Source organism: Lutra lutra, chromosome 15 (assembly GCF_902655055.1).
Source record: "Lutra lutra chromosome 15, mLutLut1.2, whole genome shotgun sequence".
In the NCBI taxonomy this organism is placed as follows: Eukaryota; Metazoa; Chordata; class Mammalia; order Carnivora; family Mustelidae; genus Lutra; species Lutra lutra.
In genome coordinates, this window is record NC_062292.1 from 67562682 (window position 1) to 67581579 (window position 18898).

Below are 18898 nucleotides of genomic sequence, written 5' to 3' on the forward strand. Positions count from 1 at the left end.
ACTGCACAGCAGCGGCCGCTGCTGCAGCCTCCAGCCGAGGGACAGCCACCAGCCACAGCAGGGGTTCTGGGTCCAGCCCCTTTTAAAGGGAGAAACTGGGCTGCCTGGGGGCTCAGGGAAGCGTCTGCCTTCGGCTCCAGTCATGATCCCAGGGTCCTGAGACCAAGCCCTGTGTCGGGCTCCCTGCTCAGTGGGGCGTCTGCTGCTCCCCCAGCATGTGCTGTCCCTCTCTTTCTCCCAAATAAGTGAGATCTTTCAGTAGGTGGAGAGATCGCAGATGCTCTAAAGCAGATTTTAACACTAAAGCAGTGACCTCGTCTTCGGCGGCGTGAACTCCGGAAGGGGCCTGTCCCGGCTCAGGAAGTACAGTTTGAAAACTCTTGTTTTCACCCATTGTTCCCTGCTCCTCTTAATAGTTACTGTTAGGTCAGCGGTTACGTTTCGTGCAGTAAACTTATTCGTCCCGTTGGATCGTGGGAACCACGGAGACGTGCTCCAAGAAAGTACAGGTCTGGGCCCGGAGCTGGGCCTGTCCCTCTGGCCCCATGGCCTGGCTCCCAGCAGCCGGGCCTCCGAGCCACCCAGCGAGAACGCCCACTGCAGCACACGGGCCACCATCCCCACGGCAGGACGGGAGGCTGCCCAGCTTCTGAGGTCCTGGCACAGAGGGCTGAGGGACTACAGGGCAGGGTCACTGACCGCAGGAGCGAGGGGCTGGGCTCTCCTGACCAAATCTTCTCCCTACAGGAGGAGCAGCCATGAGAGCTGGTGTCAAAGAGGGCGACCGGATCATCAAAGTGAGTGCCCCCCGCCTTCTGGCTGGCTCCCGGTACCCTCCTGCCCTGCCCCCAGGGTGGTTGGCCACTGGGTTGGGGGCAGGGCCACAAGAGGGCCCCAGGAATGTGGGGACCTGCCCCCAAGAGCCCCCTCCTCAGCCTTTCTGGACTGTAAGTAACCAAGCTTCGGGAATGGGTTTTATTTTCCCATTTAACACACAAAATATACTTAAGATGGGGGGAGGGGCTGAGACCAGCCAGGGGCCCAGGGCCTTCAGCCTCTGTCGCCACACGGTGCTGACCTGAGGGCCTTGCCGGCTGCCACTTGCTGGGACCTGCCCGGCCTCTGGGGTCACACAGTCCTGGAGGCACTAAGGGAATCCTAGGCGAGGCAACGCCTTAGCCCTCCAGTGGGGAGGAGGCCCGCTGGGCTGGGGCGTGGGCCAGCCGGGAAGACAGAACGTACAGCAATGTGAACGGGAGCAGATTCACAACGACCGGCGGGGTCTGGGGGCACCGGAAAGTGGCTTTGTGAAGGCATCTGAGCCTCGGAAGGACCCCCGCATCCATCCCGGTCACTCCAGCGTTTGTCCTGCCACAGGTGAACGGCACCATGGTGACCAACAGCTCACACTTGGAGGTGGTGAAGCTTATCAAATGTGAGTTGGAAACTGGGGTGCACGAAAGTCGGGGACAGGTGGGCTGGGCGCAGCAGGCCCTTTGACCCGGGGCCTCCTTTGTGGTGAGACGTGCAGCCAGGGCCATGTGTCTCATCTTCATCCACTGGGCCTGCCCCGTCCCCTGCGGTCACGGCCCGTGGAGACCATATCCTGCTGCCCCCAGCTCTCTCCAGGCCATTCATGCCTCTCTCCCCTCCACAGACAGCCTTCCTCTGTTGTGGCCTATCTGGGGGCGGGGGGTGGGTAGCACAAACATTCTGTCCGCAGCCGGGAAGACCCAGCCCTCGGAGCTGCCCAGGTGAGCCAACGGAAGCAGGAGACGCTGAGGAAAGCGCTCACGGGCGGGTGGTCCTAGGAGCGTGGAGGCCAGCGCCTGAGCGCCTTCCGCCTTCCGTGCGCCAGGGGCTTGACAGACCTGAGCACAGTGACGGACACGAGGGCCAGGCAGCCACACGCATGGGGGGGATTTGGAGCATCCTGCGTAAAGAAGAGGGAGGAAGGGGCACCGGCGTGGACGCAGGGCCGGTGGCTGGAGCTAGAGACGTCCGGGCACTCAAGTGCAGTTTTATCCGCAGAATTTTAAGCTTCATGAAAGGAGGAGGGAGAAGACTCTCTCCCCGCTCACCATCACCCAGTTTGTAGCCTGAGTGTCCGCCCTCCAGGACGACACGCCCTGAACGAGCCGGTCCTTTTCTGTCTGCCTCCAGCTGGCGCCTATGTTGCCCTGACGCTCCTGGGCTCCTCCCCCTCACCCCTCGGTGTCTCTGGGCTGCAGCAGGACCCCGCCCCCGCCGGAACGCCCCGAGCCACTCCTGTGGTCCCACCACCACCTCCACCACCGCCTCTGCCGCCCCCGCAGCGCATCACAGGGCCCAAACCGCTGCAGGTGATGGTCCCCGCTCGTCACCAAGGGGGGAAGCAGGTATAGCAAGGTGTGCTGGTGAGCAGAGGCGAGTTGGAGATGCGTGAAGAGCGTCGGTAGGACAAGGGAAGGGCTAGTCGCGTGGAAGGGGCCACTCTGCCCTTCGTGTCCACCTTCCACATGAATGCACCCCGTCTCCCCAGACAGCGGAGGGCAACGTGCTTCCTAAACAGAGGGGACCCTAAGGAGGCCTTTGGGGGTGCTGCCCACCAGCAGGGAGAGTGCACCCCTCCAGGCACGGAGAGAGGTGACCATTAAAGATACGGCCAGCCCCTGTCACAGAGTGTGGGACACATGGAGCCGTAGGGGAAAGGATGCTTGAGGGAGGAAAGGAAGAGAAGGGGAACGGATCGGGAACTCTCAGGCAACAGCAGGGGCGGACCCAGGGCAGGGCAGCGGAGGGACGAGGTGCGGTGAGGAACAGGGCCGGGGTCTGTGGTTGGACAAAAGACCAAGCGAGCAGGGGCAGGGAGCCTTGGATCGGTTCGGTACCAGGGGTGGTTGCCGCCAAGGCCTCTGGGAATTCGGGAGGTGCCTGAAGTCGGGTGAGTGGCTGAGGGTCACTCAGACGTACAGGCGACCCCAACAGCCTTACTGGGTTTTTCAGCCTGAGAACTGGCAGGTGGGAGAACAGCCGTGAGGCTGTCCCCTCTGTCACCACTCACTGGTCTCTTCGGTTTCCAGGATCCCGAATTCCAAAAACACGCCACCCAGATCCTTCTCAATATGCTGAGGCAGGAGGAGAAAGAATTACAGGTGAGGTCCTGCTGAGGGTAGCCGGCCATGGCCTTGCTTTCCGGACCCCTGTCACCGCCAAACCCCAGCACCCAAAACCTGAGGCCCGCTGACCAGTTGTGACCATGGGACGCGTTAAAGCAGAACTGGGATGAGACAGTAAATAGGGACCAGAGGTCCTGGGTAACAGGTCGAAATGGTGGACACGCAGCCCCGGGCCAACAGGAGACAGTGGGGAGAAGACAGGGAGGGAGCACCAGAGCCGAGGGGGGTCTCAGGGTCCCCGGGAGGGGGGCGGGGTGGGCAGGCTGCTGGCAGCGGGACCCCGTTGGTGGGGGTGGGGTGCAGTGGCCCCTCATTTCCATTCATCGCTTTTTTGGAAGCTGCATATAAAGCATTGTTTTAGGTCGGGTGGTACAGAGACATGGAGAGATGAGACCGTCCTTGCCCTCAGCACAGCTCTGATGGGGCAGAGAAAACTCCCAGCGTAGTAAGAGTCGGGGAGGGGACAAAGAAGGCAGCAGTCCCTGAACCACAGGGACGCAGGAGGACTTCAGGGGAGAGCGGTCTCTCAACGGGGCCTTGGGTGGGCCTTCTGCAGGCAGACGGATGGGGAGGGTCCACCGGTGAGTGCATAGCACAGGCCAAGGGCACGGACGTGTGGAACCACGCTCCCGTGCTTGGCAGGACTGAGCTGCTGCTAGTGTGGGCGGGGGGAGGGCAGGGTGGGCGACGCTGGGGCAGAAGCCAGAGGGTTACCCGGGAAGGTGGGGGGGGTGCTTTTCCTCTGGGGTTTGTGAACTGGTGGGGTATCTGTGGGTGGATGGAAATGCAGGCAAACTGCATCATAGTAAGTGTCTTAGCGAGCAATGTGGGACAATCGGGGCAGACCTGTCGGTCCGTGGGACAGAGCTCAGAGTCCAGAAGTTAAAGCACACGTAGAGGGTTGGTTGGGTTTTAACAAAGGCGTCCAGACCATTTGGTGGAGAAAACCATCTTCCAGTAGTGGTGCTGGAGCAGCCGGCTATCCACGTGCCGAGGACAAACGTGGATCCGTACTTCACGGTGTGAGCTGAATCTTATCCCAGATCTCTCAAAGACAGATGTAAGGACTGAAACTGTTCTCGAAAACCGCAGAACGTTCAGAAGAAAACACAGGTGGAAATCTTCATGAGCTTGGGTCAGGCCACGTTTGCCTACACGTGACACCAAAAGTAGACGGAACCGAAAAATAAACAAATTGTACTTCGTCCAAATTAAAAGTCTTTGTGCATCAAAGGACACAATTAAGTGAAAAGGCCGCCCCCAGGATGGGAGGAAATACTTGCAACAACTCATCTGTCCGATCCGGGTCTCGCGCCAGATTCGTTAGGGACTCCGTAAACGTAATAAGACGACACGTGAGCCAGTGGGACGGACAGCAGAGACGTGCACGGACGCCTGGTGAGCTCGCAGCGACTGGTCTTCAGGCCCGTGCTGGTCACAGCCGCACTGCACACCCACCAGGATGGCCGGAGCCAAGGCAGCGCCAGTGTGGGGGGAGGGGAGAAGTTGGGGAAATGCTGGTGTACGCGCCCTCCGTGTGCCCATTATCCTGATGGATCCCCACCATTGCTGGGGAGGACGCGGACTCACACGGCCGCCGCGGACACGGTTCGGCGGCTGCCGAGAACGGTCAACGCAGCAACACGCAGATACGCTCCGTCAGCCCCACTCCTGGGTCTGACCCCGGAGAACTGAAAACACGGCCAGATGTGCACCTGTCCACGGACGTTCACGACAGCGTTCGTGACAGTGTAGCCCCAGAGAGGAAGCCACGCTACCTGCAGCAGCCCAGGGTGGTCTGTCCGGACTGCGGGACGGACTCACCCCCAGCCCCACCCTGGGCAGGAAGCACCGAGAACGCGTGAGGCCCCGGGGGAGCCGGGCACAAAATTCGACGGGTCCTGTGAACCCATTTAAGGGGAAATCCAGAACACGTACGTCCACGAGGACGCCAAGTAGATCACTGGTTGCGGGGGTGGCCAGGACGCTACCCTGCCGTGTTCCGGAGCTGCGCGGTGGGGTTGTCGTGAACCCTGCAGGTGTGTGCAGGCCCCTCAGCTGTACGCTCACACGTGCCAAGGTTTATTTTACGTGAATTCCGCGTCAGCCGTCTCGGAGGTGCTGGTGCACGGAAGCCCGAGAGGAGGACGAATCCGCAGCCATCGCGGACGAGTTCCCGAGGTGGCGCTTGAGTTTGGGTTCAGCCCGTTCCGCTCTGGGAGGTGTGTTGGGCCTTGAACCCCTCCTGAGCTTGGAGTTTATTCTGAAGACCATGGGGCGGGTCGGAGGACTTTGAGCAGGGACTGGTCCCATTCCCCAGCCAGTGTTCCCCAGAGACGTCCCGCGGCCACTACAGGAGACCGAGCCAGAGGGGTAGGAGTCGGCACGGGAGACGCGGGGCCGCGGGGGACATCATGGAGGTCACATGGGTGAACACAGCCTGCGGGGGGCAGGTAGCAGGGCAGAAAAGGCAGGAGAACCGAGTTTGGGCGCTAGGATGGCAGCGATGCTGGTGGTGAAGGGAGGCAGAGCAGGGTTTGGGGGGAGACAGGAATGTCAGCTCTGCGTGCTCAGGGGACGTTGAGAAAATGATCGTCCACCTGCCACGTGGAGGTGAGAGGGCTGAGCCTCAAAGGAAAGGGCAGGGTTGAGACAGGTTCGGGTGTCCTCGGCGTGAAGGTGGTCGTCGGAACTGGGGACTAAGTAGGGTCCTCCCTCCCGTGCAGGGAGGAGGAGAGCGTGTGCCGTGGGATTTCGGAAGTGGGCTTCTGTGGCACACCACACCCACCCGTCGCATCCCTGTTATATTGGCTGCTAAGTTGTTTGTCCTTCTGTCTGTGGGACTAAGTAGCGTCCAGGCTGGGACCACGTCTCTGCGTGTGTTTCCTGTCAGCGGCACAGGCCCACGCAAATTTTGGGGCATAGGGACCCACCGAAGCTGTGGACAGGCTGTGAGGGAGGGTGGGGGGCACCGGGAAGGCTTCCAAGGAGGGAGACCGTGCACAGGCCTCAGACCTTGGGCCCCAAGGGTCGAGCCCTGTCTGGGGACATGTCCGTGGAAGGAGGGAGAAAGGGCCAAGGCAGCAGCTTGAAAGATAATCAGAATCGATGGAAGGGCCTCTTGGTGGCCGCTGGTTTTCGTTTTAAGAACAGAAAGGAGCATTCCTGCAGGGTGAGGGAAGGAACCATGGGATGGGGAGACTGAGGGCGCAAATAGGGTCCCTGGAGAGCCCCCACGGCTGGAGGCAGAACTGCTGTGTGGGGCCGGAGTGGCCGCATATGTCGGCAGAGCAGCTGGGAAGCCCGCTGGGGGGACGGCGCCTAGTGGGGCTGGGGGCCTTGGGCCTGGAGAGCCGTGGGGCAGCAGGGGGCTCGGCTGAGCTCACAGCTTGATGCACTTGCGTCCGGGGCCGGCTTGCGAGCGCTTCCTTCTGCAGTGCCACAGCACCTGCGCTCGGGGAAGGCGTCACAGGCCAGGGCTCATCCGGGCCTCACTGCCATCTGGCGGGCAAGGACCGTCATCCCTGTGTTACCCGGGAGGACGCGGCAAAGCTTTGCAGGTTGACACAGCTAGTGAGCACGGGGGACAGGATTCAGAGGGAGGCCTCCCCGATGTCAAGGCCCAGGCTCCGTGCTCTCCACGCGCACCAGGTACGCACCGGTGAGCGTCCGAGTGGCTCCCGGCTGTACCTGCGGCCGGACGGGGCACCTGGGACTCGGCCACGCAGGAGCTCCGTGCAGACTGTTGTGTACGGACGCTGAGCATCCGACGCCCGAGCCGGAGCCGAGGCAGACCTTGTTAGCGTGAGGCGTGCGCCTGGCCTCGAGCGGTAGGTCAGAGGGGACGGTCCTTGTGTGCTGTTGTCTCACTCCGGTCAGCCTCCCGAGGCGTTTCCCGCCACCTCTGCTGCTTTCTCTGCTCCCGAGTGACTGCGAGCTCACACGCACCTCTGCAGGCAGAGCGTGCCGTGTCCTCTCTCGGTTCAGGGGTCACGGCCTGCTGTCCCCCCCGGGGAGTCGTGCTCCCCACTAACCACCTCGTGCCTTCCCCTGCCTGTCGTCCTCACCGTCCCCAGCGCATCTGTGAGGTGTACAGCCGGAACCCCGCCAGCCTGCTGGAAGAGCAGATCGAAGGGGCCCGGAGGCGCGTCACGCAGTTGCAGCTGAAGATCCAGCAGGAGACCGGCACTGGCGGTGTGGTGAGTGCCGCGGCCAGGCGCCAGGGAGGGGCGCTGCGTGGGGGGCCGCGGGCAGAACTGGGAGGTCAGCCTGGGCAGAGGCCTCCTGAGTCGTGCCGGAGCCTGGACCAACCAGTGGGCAGTTAGTGTCTCACAGAGATGAGGGGCAGCGATCTTGCTTTGGGGGCACAGGGTGGGGTGCCACGCCGGCGGGCAGGGGACCGTTTGTCACCCCCCGGGAGCCTGCCGTCGCGGTACAAAGAAGTACCCGTGAGCTCAGCCGGACCACTGGCTTGGGTCTCCTCCTTGTCCACTCCCTCCCGGGAGTGTGGCCATTCCCACACTGGTTTTCTTTTTTTTTTTTTTTTTTTTTTAAGATTTTATTTATTTATTTGACAGACAGAGATCACAGTAGGCAGAGAGACAGGCAGAGAGAGAGGAGGAAGCAGGCTCCCCGCTGAGCAGAGAGCCTGATGTGGGGCTCAATCCCAGGGCCCTGAGATCACGACCCGAGCCAAAGGCAGAGGCTTAACCCACTGAGCCACCCAGGTGCCCCTCCCACACTGGTTTTACCCAGCACACCCATGGCGGCCTCTCAGGCCATGTGCACCACAGACGGTGGGTTTCCTCCCAGACCGCAGGGCTCCCCATGTCAGCCATGCCACGCTGCCACGTCTGTAGGGAAGCCCCAGGGAGGAGATGCCCTGACCCACGCCAGTCAGGGAATCCATGCCTCCCGTCCCGCACCGTCTCCGTCAGGCCGGAGTCCTGCGGGCAGATAAGAAGGAACTCTCCGGAAACGAAGGTCTCCAAGAGCAGTATTTGCAAAGCCAGTGAAGGATTTGAGGGTCACCTCCTTTGTTTGCTAGAACACCCAGATCAGACTGCCTGGGAGCCACAGGCTGATCAAGCGAGCTGCTCTGTTTCCTGAAGGGCACGTCCATGTCACGTGGCCAATAGGCGCTCAGGTTCTGAGCTCACCAGCTCTCAGCCTCTCGGGCCGGCTGCTTGACCCTGGGAGCCCCGGTATCCTCATCTGTGAGCTAGAGAGCCCAGCAGGGCCTGCGGGGGCGCTGATGGTCGGAGTCGAAGTGAGCCCCCGTCGCGGGCCGTGTGCGTCTGCCCTGCAGCTGTGCTCGCGGGCTCCCTGGGCTGGAGCAGCCGACACACCCGGCCAAGGGCTTCGGGGCTGAGCTCCAACCCCAGTGTCGGTCCTTCTGCTGCGCGCCTTGGGCGGGCAAGTCACGCACGGTCTGGGCTCCCATTTGCTCCCTGGTCACACGGGCCACAGCGTTGCCAGCAGCCTAAGTGAGACCCAGAGAAGCGTTCTTCGCGAGTGTGGTGCACGGTCACCGCGGTTCAGTCCTTCAGGGCCGGCCCTCTTCTACGCAGCCCTGCACTGGAGCTCCTCAGGTCCTTGCTGGGATGCTCCCCCCGGGTCCCGCTGACCAAGGCAGTGGGTGCTGAGGGGTCGGGGCGGTACGTCTGTGAACCTGGAGGCTTCCTGTGAGGGCGAAGCTCCGTCTGCGTGTTAGGGTTCGCATCCTCCTCACACTCTGCCAGGGTCACAGCAGCTCCCGGCCCAGCTGTTGCTGCGGCAACAGAGCAGGAAGGGCCGCGGCTTGCCGCGGGTGCTGAGACCAAGGAGGGGGCGGGAGACCCACAGGAAGGCCCAAGTCCGGGACAGGCTCACGAATCGTGCCCACCCTCTGACCTTTCTTTTTCAGGACGTGCCCCTCCAATATGGTGACTCCAGCCAGAGAGCATCAGAAGGTGAGGTCCTCACCCCAGCTCTCCGGCCCAGGTCTCCTCCCTGCTCCCCGCCCCATCAGGCCGATCCAGGAAGGACGGGCTGTGGTCCCGGCTCTCCGGGCAGGAGGATAGGGAGAGAAGGTGGCGTTCGTGCACAGGGACGGGGGCCGCAGGGACGGGGGCCGCAGGGGCGGGAGCTTCCCACTGAGGGCGAATGCCAGGGTGCTCCTGGGCTGATGGGGGTCTAGACCCCAGCTTGCCCACTGGACCCTGGTGCTCAGGAGCCCGGGAGCCGCTCTCGTGATAGGAAGCGAGTCGAGCCAGAGAGGGATACGGTGGGTTGAGGGCAAGTCTCGCGGTGACAGAGCCGTGGACTCTTGCTCCAGGAGGTGATAGGACCAGGCGCTGGCCCACAGGGAGCTGGAAGCTGGGTGTGGAGCGTCTGACCTGAGGGAAACCAGGAAAGGAGGGAAGGTGTCAGCTTCGCCTTTCTGAGCCCACGCAGCCCCCAGGCCATGGCACCACCTCCCATGTACACTCTTTCCTCCCCAGGGCAACTCTCCCTGGATTCCCAGGAGGGGGACAGCGGCCTGGACTTGGGGACAGAACGCTTCCCGTCCCTCAATGAGGTGAGTGCCTGCAGGGGCCAGCCCTGTCTCAAACTGTGGCCGGTTGTGCCATGGCTTCCGACCTACCACGTCTGTGCCTCAGCCACGCTCCCAGCTCCTGGACTTCTAGCCGCTCTGCTCTGTGTGCAGAAGGGGTTTCACACGCGCCTTGCGTGCAGGACCGTCAGACTCAGCATCTGTTCTGTAAGGAGTCGGGCAGGGAGAGGCGCACGTACAGTGGCAAGCCTCTGTGAGGAAGCAGCCCCAGCCACGGCCGCACACATGGGTCCTTCCCAGCTGTGGCCATGCCATCTCGGACACGTGCCCGGAGCCGGCCCAGTGGGAGGAGCAGCGGGGTCTGCCGCAGAGCACTGTCGTGCACGCTGAGCAGGGCACCCTGTAACCGAAGGCTCCGTGTGCCACTGGGCGTGTGTGCACCCCGGGCATGGGCATCACCAGACCAGCCAAGGGGGATCTTCTGGAAGGGCTTTCTGTTCCTCCAGGCACTATTGAGTCGGAACTCAGCACTGTCGGACCCTGGGCTGGACAGTCCCCGCACCTCACCTGTGGTCATGGCCCGGCTGGCCCAGCACCACCGGCGGCAGGCCTCGGACACGCCAGTGCCCGGCGCCGGCGACCAGGTAAGGGGTCCAGAGCCCCTTGTGGTTCTCCCTCCCGCCTCCAGAACCAGCGTACCCGGGATCTAGCCAGGAATACTCCAGCTAAACCCCCTGAAAGGGAAACTTTGCCTAGAGAATGAGAGTGAGGAAGGAACGTGGTGTGAGCGGCTGCTTGTGAGGACGCGTGGACATGTCTGCGGGGAAGGGACAGGACAGGGAAGAGCAGGTGACATTTGTATGAAGTGCACAGAGCTTTGTTCGGTATCTCCAGGACACTCCCGTGCACGTCCGTCTGTAAGGAAACACTCCGTCTTACACCGGATCTTGCTGTTCGGTACACTAACATAGGAGCCAAACAGACGTCAGCTATCTGGGGACCTGCCCCAGGCGCATCTACCGCCGGGGGTGCTTCCCTGTGCCCCCATGAAAACCCACACCTGAAAACCTGGTGTGGCCGCCACTGCCTGCAGGGGTAGACTGGGTGCAGGGGGGCAGTGGGAGGAGTGTCGTGGGCTCAGTGCAGGGACTCTGAGCTGTTGTAGGGCTTCTCTGACATTTTGGAGGCAGAAGCTGGGTCCCGGCATGGGAGCAGCGTGGCAAGAGCTCCTGGTGTTGTGCAACAGCGTTTCCCAGCGTCCACCCACCCCCTGCCCTCCCCAGGGCACTGTGGGGTCATGCCCTGGGCTCGTGCTTCTCTGGAGCGGGGGCTCCCTCGGGCGGCTGACAGGAGCCGGTGTGGAGGCCCTGGCCACGGAGTCCTTTCTCCCTTCCCGGAAAACCGTGGGGGTCGTTATCTTTGAATGACAGGAGCGGCTACAGAACAGCCCCCGTTTCTGAATCGTACTCTGTGGTTGAGGGCGGGGCTGGGGGGGACCATTGTGCGGAGCAGCAGCAGATGGAACCATCGGGAACTCCTGTGTTCTCTCGTAACTGGATAACGTCTGATTTTTTTTTTTTAATAATGAGCATCTTCTGCCTTCTTAATCAGAAAAATTGCGTATTTGTAAAGACTTTTAAAATAACCTCCCCTCTTTCCACAACAAGCCAAAATCTGGTGTTTTCACGCGTCACCCGAGAGCCAGCTAGAGCCACAGGTGGCTATCCAGCATCCCGGACGCCGGATCCGTCCCGGATCCCGGACCCCACGGTGCCCGCGGACGCAGGCTGCGTCTGCATTCAGTGTCTCTGGCCTCGCTCTTCCCGTGTCAGCAGGTGCTGGGCTCTGGTCACTGACCTACCTTCTGGGCCTCGGGTTCTCTGACTCCCGAGCTGAGCGTCAGGTCCACAAACGTCCAGGGGAACAGGATGAGCAAGGGGCACCCGGGAGGCGCCATCAGGGGAGGCCGCTGGAGTGAAGGGGTGGGAGGCGTCTGATGTCGGGGAGAGGGTGGGTTTGAGTGACCTGGGGAGTCCGTGGAAATGAGGCAGGTTGCGTTGAGTGGAGAACACAGCTGGGAGGGACCTCTGCGAGGCCAAGGAACCGTCCGGGGAAGCGTCCGGAAGGCCTGTGCAGGATGAACTCCCTTGTCGTTCCTAACGTCGACTCACCAGTTAGGGCTCAGTTTTAGTAAAATTGGTGCAGTGAAGCAAGTCACACTGAGAAACCTGGATTTGAGACCCGTCGTAGCCTCGGGCAGGCCGCAGGGGCCAGAGGTCAGCTCTGTGCCCTCTGCTCCAGGAGGCGGGGGTGGGGAGCTGTCGTGGGACAAGCGGCCCGTGGCTGCAGGCGCTGGTGTGGGCTGTGGTGGAGCAGGTGTGGCTGCTGAGGGGACAACGGAGCCTTAGCCCACCATCGCCAGAGCTGGCACTGCCCCCCGGGGCTTTCGCAAACAGGAAGAGCACCCCCGCTCTCGCTTCCTGTGCTCACGCACATGTGCCTGGCAGCCCCGCCTGGAAGCTCTTGACTTCTGCAAGTGAAAATTGTCGTCCTGTCCTCTGAGACTTTGGGGAGGTGGGGAGACGCCACGTTTACCTGACCGTGCGGCATTCCTTGCCGGTGCTGCACTATTGACTCCCGTCCCCTAACCTCTGCTCCCTGCCACTGGCTTCTCTCCCCAGGGCACAGACCAGACCCCGAAGCCTTTAATTATTGGCCCAGAGGAAGATTATGACCCGGGTTATTTCAACAACGAGGTAACGGTTTCCTGGTCTCCTTTCGTCATGGTCCCGTCAGCTGCTGTTGCTGGAGGCAGGGAGGGCCGCCGCGGCTGTGAGGGTGTGCAGGGCGGGCCCCGCCACTTGTCGGCTGGGGGCGGCAGGGGCCATGGGGGCCCAGCTTCAGGAGGCCGAGCTGCTGTGCCCCGAGTCCAGCCGCCCCCGTGCTCCTGCGTTGCAGAGCGACAGCGTCTTCCAGGACCTGGAGAAGCTGAAGGCTCGGCCCGCTCACCTGGCCGTTTTCCTGCGCTACATCTTCTCTCAGGCTGACCCCAGTCCGCTGGTGAGTCAGGAGCAGCGTCCTGACCGGGGCCTACGGGTGCCCTCCCTTCCGCGTCCGCCCTCGAGAGGGGTCGGATCCGCGGGCTGCGACAGGTTGCTCAGGGACAGACACTGGGCCGAGAAGGTGCAAGTCCAGAGGGCTTCCTGTAGTCTGGGTCGGTGCTGGGGGAGCGAGGCGGGACCCCTGCCCCTGTTCTCAGTCTGGTCGGAGGACACGGTCTCTCCCGGGCAACACCGGGGATGGCAGATCTGCAGCGTTCCCATGGGCGAGGGGACAAAGGTGACGATGGCACGCGTGGGGACAGGATGCCCGGGGCCAGGGCTCAGGGCCGGCAGCCTCAGCAGTTTTTCTCATGCTGCTCCGTGCTTGGAGAAGGATGGACAAGAGAGGAGGACCTTGTGTCCTTCACAAGACCCAGACCGCTGATTTCCTGCGGTTGAGCCTGGGTCAACGTCACGCGCCCCACAGGTGTGCCCTGAGCACCTGACACCGGCCTCGAGACAGAAGCAAAACACGGACCCTCAGGAGACGGGGGGAGACAGACGAGGACGAGGCCAAACCTCAGGGGCAGGGGCGCGCAGAGTCCTCTGCTGGAGGCTGTGGGCTGAGGCTGGCGTGGATTTGCCGGAGGGTTTGAACATGAAGCCAGGGTTTCTCAGCCTGCGTGTGGCCACGTTGAGCTGTAGGTTGCTCATTGGGCCTGTCTGATGCGTCTTTCCTTCTCAGCCATGTCACGAGGCTGCACCTGCCAGGCATCCCAGCACCTCTCCTGGGAAGGGTGACAGAGGTCTCCAGGCCCTGCCCGTCTTCCCCTGGGGCTGGAATCCCGCTCCAGAGTCGGGGCGTGGGGAACGGCTGCTCCAACCCATTTTCTCTCTCCTAGCTTTTTTACTTGTGCACAGAAGTTTATCAGCAGACAAACCCCAAGGATTCTCGAACCTTAGGAAAAGACATCTGGAACATTTTTCTAGAGAAAAATGCGGTAAGGCAGTCACGGATTCAGTTAATTTTACTGGACCCTTGGGGCCACTCAGGAGCAGAGGGAAAATGAAGCCACGCTTTTAGGCTGGATGGAGATAGGTTCTTGAGGAGAAGTCGGGTCTGAGGGCTCCTGGGTCGTGTTCACGCCCTGCCTCAACCCTGAGCTCCTGTCCTGGCCCCTTCATTCCCCGTGTGCACAGTAGAAGTCACATTGCCTGTCCCCTGGGCCACAGCTGCTTCCCCCCAACCCTCCCTGCCTGCCCATCAGGGGACAGAGCAGCAAAGACACAGAGACACACATTCCCCCCTCCGCCCCCGCGATGGCAGTCGAGATCAGTGAGCCATGACAAGGAGCCAGGGTTCTGACAGTCAGAGCCCTTGGGGATACCGCTCAAAGCAGGGTTTGCAAGGAAGAAGCCCAGGGTGTGAGCAGAGGAGCACCATGTGAGGGGACAGGGCCACGACAGTGCCCCCTCCTCCCTGCCCCACACACGGCACTGTGGACCTAGTCTGACCAGTGACTTTAGTCTTCCAGTTCCACAGTGTGAGCTCAGCGGGATTAATGAGATTGGGGAGTGAGCTGTGTTCCTCAGGACTTGCGTGTCCATCCCCTTGTGTGGGTCTGGAGAAGGGTGGCGGCTGCCAGCCTGTCCCCGTGGCCAGGTCCCTGTGCTTCATGCTCCATGGGACGCTCGGCCATAGGAGGGAGCAGATGAGAGGGCCCAGCGAAGTTTCCCTGTTGCTGCTCAGTTGGCAACAGTAGGGAAGTGGCAGACCCATGGGGCCGGCCCAGAAGGTGGCCAGCTGACCCTGTGGCTTCAGGTTCCATTTCTCAAACGCCCTAGCCTCGCGTGCAGGCTCCCAGAGTAGTAAGTGGGGGGACAAGTGGCAGGTGTCAGGGAAGGAGACGAGGAGGATTGGGAGGCCCGCCTTGCCTCAGGGTGACGTCTCCCACGTGCCCTGGGCTGGGGGTCTCACCACTCACTCCTACTATCCTCTCTTGTAGCCGCTGAGAGTAAAAGTCCCAGAGGTGTTGCAGGCTGAAATTGGTAAGTCAGCTCATGGGCCACTTAGTGTCGTCCTGGGTCCTGGGGGGTTCCAGAGCACAGAGGGCATGTAGCCCATCCTTGGGCACCCCTCCTCTAGGAAGGGGAGGTGGGGGCCATTCCTCCAGAGTGCCTCGTGGTAGCTGGAGGACAAGCACCAGGGGACAGGCCCTGCCTGGGGAGCTCATCCCAGGGAGGGAAGACGTGACCCCCTCAAACATGCGCTCAGTTCTGCCCTCCATCCGCCTGGACGCAGCAGGGTCGTCTGTACCAAGGGGAGGTGGGACTTGAGGGGTTCCTAAGCCTGGTTGAGCATCAGAACCCCTTGGGGAGTTCTACAAAGTCCAGAAACCAGGGCTTCCTCCATCCCACGTCGGGGTCGGCATTTTTGGTTCTGTAAGTTCCTCACTGATGCTGGGAGCAGCAGCCCAGAGAGGACCTGGCCGGCTAGGTGGTCGCTCCATTCCCTTCTCATGCTCTGCTCATGAGTAGAAGAGCTAAGGGAAGGTGGCCTAGAGGGCAGCAGCCCAAGGAGGGGTCCCAGGCGGCTTTCTGGATGATAGGTTTCCCACGGTCGAGGGTAAACGGAGCTGGGCAGGCACTGGCCCTTGCTCCTGTGATGCTGCCGCAGGGACAGGATAGACTTGGCCCAGGTCCCATGAGGGCCTTGCCTCCTCAGGCTCGTGCACTGGCCGGGCAGCCCCTGGGGCACGTCTGACAGCAGGCAGGGCCTAAGGTCCTTCCACATCATGTGGTTTGGAACACCCAGGGGTCGTGTCCTCACTTTGGGACCCGGACGTCAGGGCTCCGGTCCTAGATTCAGGAGTGACCGGCTGGATCCAGGCCTCCGCCTCCCTTGGCTCACAGGAGGGCGGAAAGCTGGCCTCCCTCTGGGCTACTGGGGGTTCCCCAGGTACGGGCCCCTCCTCTGACGCCCCATTTCTGTCCTCCCTGGGTTCCCACCAGACCTGCGTCTGCGCGCCAGTGAGGACGTCCGCATCGCGCTCCGTGAGGCTCAGGAGGCGGCCATGCCCGAGATCCAGGACCAGATGCAGGATTACAGGTGCCGACCCCGCTGCTCCCTCTGCCTCAGCACCCGCTGTCCCCGCGCCGAGTGCGTCCCGTGTGTGCACGCGCACTTGCCCCTGCTGGGTCTCTGTCAGGCATCTGTGTACGTGTCTCTCTCTGACTCAGGGCAAAGCGCACCCTGGGGCTAGGCAGTCTGTACGGGGAGAACGACCTGCTGGGCCTGGATGGGGACCCTGTCCGAGAACGCCACGTGGCTGAGAAGCAGCTGGCCGCCCTGGCGGACATTCTGTGAGTGCGCTCTCCATACCCACCCCTGCATGAACACACGTGAGCGTTTGTGGGTCTGCGCCCTAGCGTCTCCCCTCCACGTTCACCCCACGCTTCTTCCCCACTGGCTCTCCTGCTGCCTTTCTCAGGCGAGGGCGGTGGCACTCCGTGGCAGTGCGGGGCCTGGGGCTGCCCACGGGAGCCGCCTCCTGCCTGCGTGTTCCGTGGACACCGGCGGGAGGCCCACGCCACATGTCTGCAGGGGGGCTGCCTTCCGGAGGCAGATGAGCTGGAGGACGGGCGAGGGGCTGTATTTAACGAATGGCTCGGAAGACCAGCGTAGCGCGAGGAAGGAGCTCGAGCACAGCGGCCGTGCCTCTCCAGCCCATCTCGACAGCGTCCCCCGCGTGACTTTGTGGCACATGTCAGGCTTCGGGCCTGTGTGACCTCAGTCTAAGCTACACACTGACAAAAGGGGGACAAGACGGTCTCCGTAGTCTGTTCACGTGGCCTTTCTGAGCAGTGAGATTTATTGGGTCTCTTCTGGGCTCCTGGGATGTGTTCATGAGCAAAAGAGCAGTTCCCGTGATGCTGACATGGTAGCGGAAGGAGAAGGCCACGTTGGACGCGCACATTCTGTAGTGCGTTCCGAATGCGGAGGGGGAGGCAGCAGCTCCGAGGAAGGGGTCCGGAGCCAGCACGAGGCCATTTCAAATAGCAGGGTCAGGGCAAGCCACACCCGGAGAGCAACACTGGGGCACCTGCGGGACGTGGGCCGCTCTTCCTTGCGGCACCTGGGAGAAGAGCATCCCAGGCAGAGGGAGGCAGCGCGGGTGGGCACGCTTGGCGTCTGGGGGCTGTGGAGAGCCGCGTGGCTGGGGCTCGTGGAGAAGGTCTGGGCTGACGTCCGAGGCCTGAAGGGGCAGCCGCTGAGCCTTCAGCCACGCCTCGGACCTCCCGGGCCCACTGCCCTAGCGGTCTGATGGCAGGAGTCCGCCCGACCGCTCCAGGGGTGAGCACGGCACCAGCCTGTACGGCGATCAGTGTCTCTGATGCGTGAGCACCCCGCTTGGGGCCGAGCAGGGAAGCCTCGGTCTCGATCACGGAGACCTGTTGCTGGCTCACGTGCCGTTCCGAGAATCCTGTGCATTAACGTGTTCGAGTTCATGCGTGTCAGGCAGCACCTGGCCCCAAGCAGACCCTCCAGCATTTGTTGCCAGTGCCATTTGCCTGGTAAACCGGTTCCCTTAGATCCGGTCTCAGGGTACCACCTTCTGTCCTCGCTCAGTGGGCGCGACAGAGCCCCTTTCTCCAGAATACTTGCTGGGGCTGTGTGGAGGCCCCCAGGGGAGGGAGAACTGTCCCTGCCTGGGACCCACACCAGCTCCGAGCGGAAACCAAGAGTCGAGTCCCAGCCTCTGTCCCCCACGGCCCCCATCTTCCACGTCTGTGCAGTGGACACGGCTGCAGATGGACACAGCTGTGCCCTGTGGTGCGAGTCACCTGTCCTTTCTTTTATTCCAGGTCCAAGTACGAGGAGGACAGGAGGTAAGTGATCTTATGGGGGCCCCTGGCCTCGGGGGTCACAGTCTGCATGTCCCCCCAGTCACAGCGGGGTGTGGGGTCCAGGCCACTGCTGTTCCGGGACCACCACCTGGGTGGCAGGGATAGCACAAGCACTCTGCCCGCGCCCCCTCCCCACCACCGTCGCAGCGCCCCCATGGACTTCGCCCTCAATGCCTACATGAGCCATGCTGGGCTCCGTCTCCGAGAGGCACGGCCTTCCAGTGCAGCTGAAAAGGCCCAGGCAGCTCCGGACAGGGACAAGTGGCTGCCCTTCTTCCCAAAGACCAAGAAGGTGACAGAGCTATCTAGAAAGTATCTTCTGCTGTGGTACTCTCTGGGGGGAGGGATCATGCTGGGAAAGTCCCCCCACCCCATCCCTGCCCTTGACCCCCACTGCCCTCACGTGAGTGTCCTTGAGGACCCACAGATGAGCTCAGACCCAGGCCAGTAGCACCCAGGCTGGCGCAGGAACATGTGGGAGTCTCCTTCCCAGTTCGGGGCACGGCTTGGGACCAGTGGCCACGTCTGGGGACCGGGACCTTCTCCAAACCCGGTGTCTCTTGTCTCAGCAGAGCAGCAATTCCAAAAAAGACAAGGACGCCTTGGAGGATAAGAGGCGAAACCCTATCCTCAAGTACATCGGGAAGCCTAAAAGCTCTTCGCAGAGCAGTGAGTCTAGGGGGTCGGTGGCCTGGGCAGGGAGCAGCCCCGGGCCCACATGCCACTTCCTGTCCCTGCTGCTCAGTCTCCCCTTGCCGGTGCGTGCGGGCTTTTCCAGGGACAGGGGCCAGAAGGCCATGCTGGTCCCTGGGCCTGAGTCTAGAAACTCAGAGCCCGTGTGGCCGCGGAGGACCACCCCACCCCTGCCAGTGGCAGTAACTGCCCCATCCACCTTCTCCAGTCGGCTTTGTCCAGGCCCCGGAGGTGTGCGGGGGCACATGGGGGCCCTCGAGGGGACGTCCGAGTGACCATGCAGCAGAGCTAGGAAGATGGGGGCAGGTTTGGGGCCCAGAGGCCCCCCGATGCTGCTGCATACCCGGAATCCGGGTGGGCTATTCGCGGTCTCCTGGCTCTGTCATTGCTCCGGAACTTGCCGCCGGCCCCCAGGCAGCATCTTCAGCCGCCAGCGTTGGTCTCAGGAGTCTGGGAAGGGCCCTGGGGTGGGCCGGCAGCCTTTTCAGCAGTTGCTCTGGGGTTGGGGTGGGGGTCTCTTCCCGATAAGACCAGAGGTTTGCCACCACCTCTTCACTTTCCAG

The 18898-nt window shown here is 62.4% G+C and overlaps 1 protein-coding gene across 1 annotated transcript in view; it reads left to right on the top strand.

Moving 5' to 3' along the window:
* ARHGEF11 (Rho guanine nucleotide exchange factor 11) overlaps positions 1 to 18898 on the top strand; it is a 77603-nt gene that overhangs the window by 43626 nt on the left and 15079 nt on the right. Inside the window, 17 exon segments of the mRNA XM_047705202.1 lie at positions 748 to 797; positions 1378 to 1435; positions 2164 to 2342; positions 3063 to 3134; positions 7235 to 7357; positions 9064 to 9109; positions 9641 to 9717; positions 10200 to 10337; positions 12375 to 12449; positions 12652 to 12753; positions 13637 to 13735; positions 14741 to 14783; positions 15747 to 15843; positions 15975 to 16097; positions 17601 to 17624; positions 17790 to 17934; positions 18212 to 18311. Of these exon segments, the coding sequence (XP_047561158.1) occupies positions 748 to 797; positions 1378 to 1435; positions 2164 to 2342; positions 3063 to 3134; positions 7235 to 7357; positions 9064 to 9109; positions 9641 to 9717; positions 10200 to 10337; positions 12375 to 12449; positions 12652 to 12753; positions 13637 to 13735; positions 14741 to 14783; positions 15747 to 15843; positions 15975 to 16097; positions 17601 to 17624; positions 17790 to 17934; positions 18212 to 18311 (1551 nt within the window).